Genomic DNA, 7,192 nt, shown 5'->3' with positions numbered 1-7,192 from the left:
CTGTTCTGGGATCTGAGTGCTGTTCCAGTATTTCATGCAACTGGCGGAGCACAGAGAAGATCCACGTCTGGAGCGTTTAGTGCTCACACAGCTGGTATCCTGTCACACGCACACGGTATGTTTGGCTTTACGAGTCCCAATGCTCCTCTCATCCGCTCATAAAACGATCTGTTTCTTTTTACTCTTTTAGTAGAGAGTGTGAGACAGAAAAAAAGGCAAATTGAACGTGGCTCCACATCAAACACATACTTTCTTAGCAGCAGTGCAACACCCAGGAAGAATAAAAGCCTTCAAAGGGTAGATGAGTGTAAGACCAAGGTAATGGCCTCGCCTCTTGGAGCGCCATGTCGCTGCACAGGTGAGCAGAGCAGGTGTGCAGCTGACTGGAGGCCAGGATGACTCAACCACTCGAAAGTGGAGGATGAGGCAATGTTGGCTCCTTGTTGCCCTCTTCAGCTTCTTTCAGTGACGCCTTCTGGTCTTTTTCCTGAGGTATCGCAGTAAAGTGAAGCCGAACACAGACTCGCTCACACTCAGCGTGGAGGAGATTGATCGTAGAGTCCCTGTTAGTAGTAGTACTTTATTAATCCCACCGCAGGGAAATTCACTTGTTGTGGGTTGTTGAACTTGTCTTATTTAACCGTGCTGCTTGTTTGCATGACTCCATCACTCCTTTGTTCTCTCCAGACTGGCCTCATGTTAATCCACTGAGATATGTACACTGTAAATCTGATGGAGCTTTACAGGCTGCCTTTCAGGAGCCAAATGAGCCTTTCAAGTAAACCACACTCACCCGCAAAGTAAGGATAAGGATACTTTCTCTTGAAAACACACCCACACTCGGCAGCACTGTGGAATGATGTAGCAGTGACACTCAGACCTGCTGGGAAGTTAATGCTGTCAATGAATGAGTCATTCAAGAAAAATAGGATTTTACTGAACGTGTCGGATGATCTTCTGCCATTTTGAGTTGGAAGTGATTTTGAACTGGTGGTTCACCAAGCGAGGCTAAGGTTACTTTGGGCTGCCCCACCCACAGGGTCCTAAGATTTCCGCATTGATGGAATTGTGGAATTGGCCAATAAAAACAGAATTTACTGTTAAACACGGAAACTTGTCTCATTTCTACAACAGTCCTTAAATTCCCTGCCTGCCTCCTCCTCCCTTCATTAAACATGACAAACGTGGGTGGGCAGGTGCTTGAGCGCCACTAGGAGTGTATTTGTGCACGTGCATTAACAATGGTAGTATGGCGACCAGTTTAAAAACACAAATACGCATTCACAGGCTGTCATGCGCATACCAAAGTAAGGGGGGCACTGCAGCCTGGACGGTCGTTTCCACGTCGCACGGCAACAAACGTGGCGATTCACAGGAGCAGCTACATGTGGACTGCTAGCAAAGCAGCGTTACTTTTCAGTAGTTTATTTCATATTTGTCAGCAAAATTAATTGAATGTAAAAGTGAAAAAGGTGTGTTCAAGTACGGTCAAACAAAGTGGGACAAACCGCAGTTCGCATGAAACATTCAAAAAATGGGGGATTCCTAACAGTATATTATTTTTGAACCCACCATCCACCAGTACCAGCCTGGATTTTGCTTTTCAGAGAGGTTGTGTACTGAACAAAAATGGACATTAGCACTCAAGAAGGTCATGAAATCTTACCTTGATGCATTCCCACTTAGTATCAACATTTGGGAGCAAACGTGAGGTGACAGAAAAAGGGTAAAAATGCAGTATAGTAGTCCATCTCAGGCCCGTAACCAGGGGGAGTTCGGGCAGCTAGAGCGCTCTCATGCCAGTCACTCTCACGACAAACAAAGATGACCGCAGATGACCAAAGGTCCTCTTGGTTAAAAAAAAAGTTTTAAAAAGCTGCTATCAAGGTGTGCAATTGCAGGCCCGTAACCGGAGGGGTTCGGGGGGTTCGAACGAACACTCCCGCAGACGACCAAAGGTCCGCTTGGTTAAAAAAAAAAAAAGAAAAAAAAAAGCTGCTATCAAGGTGTGCAATTGTAACGGAGTGTAAATGTGCTGTGATAAATGATGGCAGAAGTGTTGCAACAGCGCCTGTTGCTGGTGAATAGTGGCATGTGCACTTTGCTGCAGGAAGTGCTCAGAACTGCACTGTGGGATATTTGGTGATGTAATGTTTACTGTGTGTTTATATTTTGTCATATACAACGTCATGTGCATTTGATCGTGTTCACTAATTGGAAAGAGCCAGTCTGCACTGTTGAGTGAAGTTTTATAGACTTTAATGCAGTTTCTTTGTTGAACTAACTTGGAATCATTTATGTGCAATGTAGATGATCACCTGTCATTCCTCTGTAAAACTGTTGTTACAGGTAACATTCTATGTTCTACTTGTTGCTACTTTGGTAATGCTAATTGCTTGGCCTCATTTAGTATTGCACGCTGTGCAGCAGCAGCCATGTTGGCCACGTGAGATGTGTTCAGGGACATCATGCAAAAGAAGTTTGAATGTGTTAACTTGTCCTGTATTGTAAATTGGATTACAAAATATTTCATTGTATGAATATCAGCGCACCTGTGAGACAAATGATAAAATGTGAAGATAATAATGTGAAGGGGAATTAGAAAGGGTTAGCCAACCAATATACTATACCATCACAACCAATTGGAACACTTTTTGTTTTGTAAAATGGAATCCAAATTGCTGTAGAAAGTGCTGAGAACTGTTAGGAATGAGACATGATTATCCCGTGACCAAAGTGGACGCTAACCTGTCATTCCTCTGTAAAAGTGTTGTTACAGGACACACTGCCATTAAAAGAAGTCCATAATCCAACTGACTGGATGTGATGCATTCAAGCGACAGCATTGTGGAGCTGCATTCCCCCACATCAAGTTGTGGACCGTCACACAATCCCGTTCACTTCCCCAACATCAGGGTCCTCCTTCAGTTGGCCTGTACCATCCCAGTAACATGGTGTGAATGTGAGCCAAGTGCCAGTACCTTGAAGCGTCTGAACACCAACATGAGGGCCAGTATGACGCAACAACGGCTGACCCCCTGGTGTCAGGATTGTGTGCTGCGGTACTGCCTTCTACTGCTTCTCTGTTGCAGCACACTCCTGAGCACCCTGATTGCTGATCATCTTCACCTGTGCCTGATTAGTTGTTCTATTTAAGCTGTGTGCTTACTCACATCCAGTGCCAGATTGTCCCTTTGCTACACCCTGTTCAGCTCCTTCCAGCTTGTTCTTGTGCATTGTGTTTTGGCTTTCTGACCCTCGCTCTGCTCACCTGTAAGTACCTACCTGCCTGCTTGACGTCTTCTGCAGTAGCTGTATTCTTTGGTACTTCTGCTAGTTTTTTGTTAGCAGCTCTTTTTGTTCTTGTCTGTATTTTTCCCTGCTCAGCTCACCTTGCTAGCAGTGTTTTTTGTTACTGTTTCCCGCGACTAGGTCCGGATGTATTTTGGTTGTACTTTGTTTCTTGTGTGGTTTTTGGTACCTTTTTGTTATCCATTTTTGTATTAAAGACCTTTTCTGTTTTCACCTATTCGACTCTGCATTTTGGATTCCTGCATCACGGCCTTGGCCGTTCATAACAGAACAATCTGGCCAAACATGGAATCCGCAGAGTTCGCACATATAAAGGCCGCACTATCCCAACAAGGTGCGCTCGTCGGCAGCCATGAGCAATCCCTCCGGGGAGTTATGGAGTCCCTGGCCGCCCTCGCCACTAGCATTAGCGCTATTTAGCAGCATCTGGGACTTGGCTCTCACCCAGGACAGTCGGAGGGTGCAGCTCCCTCATCAGAGGTTGTTCGAATCGCACCTGCTGCCAGCAGCAGTAATAGTCGCGAGCCTAGCCTCCCACCCCCCCCACGCTTTTCGGGGGAATCTATGGATTGCAGACAATTTTTACACCAGTGTACCCTGATTTTTGACCAACAACCCAGCACTTACTATTCCGACCAGGCCAAGATAGCGTTTATAATGAGCCTACTTACTGATAAAGCAGCAGCGTGGGCTATAGCGGTGAGCAAAGCTAAGCCGGAGTTACGCACCTCCTATCCTGTTTTTTTGGAGGAGCTACGGCAGGTCTTCGATCACCCTATCCGTAGTAGGGAGGCCGGTAACCAATTGTTGGACCTACGACAGGGCAAACGCTCGGTAGCGGCTTTTTCTGTGGACTTTAGAGTGCTGGCGGCAGAAAGCCGATATGATGAGGAGGCTCTCCGCGGAATATTTCGCAAGGCTCTTAACGAGCGGATCAAGGATGAGCTGGCAGTGAGGGAGTTCACCACCACGCTCAACGAGCTTGTCGACCTAGCCATACGGCTGGATAATCGCCTCCGGGAACGTGATCGCGAACGCAGTGAGGGACTACCTGCAGGATCAGCCAAGAACCACCGTCAGGAGTTTCGGCTGATACCACTAACTTCCGGAACCAGCGGAACAGAGGGAGTTCCATCAACGGCGGCCACCGAGGAGATTGCGGAGCCCATGCAACTCGGGGGAAGACGCCTGTCTGCTGCGGAGAGGTCGCGGAGGCTACGACTCCGCCTTTGCCTGTACTGCGGCGAACCCAACCACACCATCAACAGATGCCCCGCGCGACCGGCACGCCGCGCCGGATCTCCTCCTGACGTTAAGGAGACTGGCGCAGGATCGACCGCCGTATCTAAGTCGAGGGAGAATCAGCCTACGCAGGACCGTTGTGAGTATGCTGAAATGCCTCCGGCGTCGGCTCCGACTCCAGCAGCCTTTAAGAGACTACAGGTGACTGGACTCATTACGGGGGGGGGCGTCAATGTTCGGATTTCTGCATTAGTCGACTCTGGGGCGGATGATTGCTTTATTGACTCTAATTTTGTTAAGGAACATGGCATTCAGGGGGTTGAGTTGAGAGACCATAAGGAGGTTCACTCACTGGATGGACGCCCCTTGGCGGTAGTCACTCATAGAACCGTTCCGTTATCTCTTCAATTGTCTGGCAACCACCATGAATCCATTAGTTTTTTTATCGCTCCGTCTCAATCCGCGCCCGTAGTTCTAGGTCTCACTTGGCTCCAGATTCATAACCCGACGGTGGATTGGACGAGGGGACAGATAGTTAATTGGGGCAGTCACTGTTTTGCTAGTTGCTTACGTTCCGCGGTACCCACAGTTTCAGGTAAACCTAGGAACACTGAGAAGATTGATGTCACTGGTGTTCCCGACGTCTATCATGACCTCCGCATGGTATTTAGCAAGGACAGAGCTCAGAGTTTACCCCCCCATCGTCCATATGACTGCGCTATTGAACTCCTTCCGGGAGCACCATTACCCAATGCTAGGCTTTATAGCATCTCTGGACCCGAGCAACTTGCGCTCAAGGAATACATTGCTTCCTCTCTAGCTGCCGGACTTATTCGCCCCTCGTCCTCTCCACTTGGGGCCGGCTTTTTCTTTGTCGAAAAGAAGGATAAGTCTCTACGGCCTTGTATTGATTTTCGCGGCCTTAATGACATTACCATTAAGAACCGTTACCCGCTTCCTCTCATGGACTCCGCCTTTTCGTCTCTTCATTCGGCCAAGATCTTTTCCAAACTCGACCTTAGGAATGCTTACCACCTGGTTCGAATCAAAGAGGGGGACGAGTGGAAGACGGCTTTTAATACGCCACTCGGTCACTTCGAGTATCTTGTTATGCCCTTCGGCCTTACCAACGCACCCGCCGTATTCCAATGTTTAATAAATGATATACTTAGGGATATGATTAACCACTGCTGTTTTGTTTACCTAGACGACATCCTGATTTTTTCTAATTCCCTCCAGGAGCATATCCAGCATGTACGCCGCATCCTTCAGCGGCTGTTGGAGAATCGCCTTTTTGTCAAGGCGGAGAAGTGCGAGTTTCATACCACATCCGTGTCCTTTTTAGGGTTTATAGTGGAGAAGGACAAGTTAAGAGCCGATCCCGCCAAGATCCAGGCGGTGGTCGATTGGCCTTCTCCCAAATCAAGGAAGCACTTGCAGAGGTTCTTGGGGTTCGCGAACTTCTACCGGAAGTTCATTCGTAATTTCAGCATAAAGGCAGAACCTCTGACAAGGCTTACATCAGTAAAGGTTCCCTTTGTATGGTCTCCCGAAGCTGAGGAAGCGTTTACCAAGCTTAAAGCACTGTTTACGTCTGCCCCTGTCCTTACTCACCCTGATCCTGCCTTGCAGTTTATCGTTGAGGTCGATGCCTCGGATACGGGAGTGGGGGCGGTTCTATCCCAGCGCTCACCAGTCGACCAGAAGCTGCACCCGTGTGCCTTTTTCTCACGTCGCCTCACCTCGGCAGAGAGAAATTATGATGTGGGCAATCGGGAACTGCTGGCCATTGTGCTCGCGCTGCGGGAGTGGAGACATTGGCTGGAGGGTGCAGCCCAGCCGTTGGTAGTTATTACGGACCACAAGAACCTGGCATATATACGCTCAGCGCACAGACTCAACTCTCGCCAAGCCAGATGGTCACTGTTCTTAACAAGGTTTAACTTCTCTATCACTTACAGACCTGGATCACGGAATATTAAGCCTGATGCACTATCTAGGATCTTTTCCCCGGTGGAGTCGGACTCACCACCGGAGACAATCGTACCTGTCGCCCGGATACTCGGCGCCCTCCAGTGGGAGGTGGAGAGGAAGGTCTCAGAGGCAGCGGGACAGACGGAACTACCAGAGGGGTGCCCAGAGGGGAGATTGTTTGTTCCTGAACGACTCAGATCCGAGGTGCTGCTGTGGGGTCACTCGTCTAAGATTGCCTGCCACCCGGGGATTCGACGAACCCTATTCCTGGTCTCCCAAAGGTTCTGGTGGCCTACCATGACAGCTGACGTGAAGAAGTTTGTCGCCGCCTGCTCCGTCTGCGCCAGAGGTAAAGCTTCCCATCGCCCTCCTGCCGGTTTGCTTCAGCCGTTACCTGTCCCTGGTCGGCCATGGTCCCACATCGCAATGGACTTCATCACTGGATTACCCTCGTCATATGGCCGGACCGTCATACTCAATATCGTGGACAGGTTTTCGAAGATGGCGCATTTTGTGTCGCTCCCCAAGTTGCCCACGGCCCTAGAGACAGCTAAACTGTTGGTGAGGCACGTCTTCCGCCTACACGGGATACCTGCAGACATTGTTTCGGACAGAGGGCCTCAATTTGCTTCAAGAGTGTGGCGGGCATTTAATAAGGCATTGG

The 7,192-nt window shown here is 48.9% G+C and overlaps 1 protein-coding gene across 5 annotated transcripts in view; it reads right to left on the bottom strand.

Moving 5' to 3' along the window:
* The window catches only part of palld (palladin, cytoskeletal associated protein), an 88,507-nt gene that overhangs the window by 71,275 nt on the left and 10,040 nt on the right, over window positions 1-7,192 (bottom strand). Inside the window, exon 1 of one of the 5 annotated variants that reach the window (XM_054789232.1) lies at window positions 1,667-1,810. The exons of the other annotated variants lie outside the window; for them this stretch is intronic. Within the exon in view, the coding sequence (XP_054645207.1) occupies window positions 1,667-1,695 (29 nt within the window). The 5' untranslated portion in view covers window positions 1,696-1,810. Of the gene's footprint in view, window positions 1-1,666; window positions 1,811-7,192 lie in introns of those variants that run through there. 5 annotated transcript variants of the gene reach the window in all.

The sequence above is a fragment of the Dunckerocampus dactyliophorus genome, chromosome 10 (assembly GCF_027744805.1).
Source record: "Dunckerocampus dactyliophorus isolate RoL2022-P2 chromosome 10, RoL_Ddac_1.1, whole genome shotgun sequence".
In the NCBI taxonomy this organism is placed as follows: domain Eukaryota; kingdom Metazoa; phylum Chordata; class Actinopteri; order Syngnathiformes; family Syngnathidae; genus Dunckerocampus; species Dunckerocampus dactyliophorus.
This window is presented reverse-complemented; position numbering and strand designations above follow the sequence as displayed.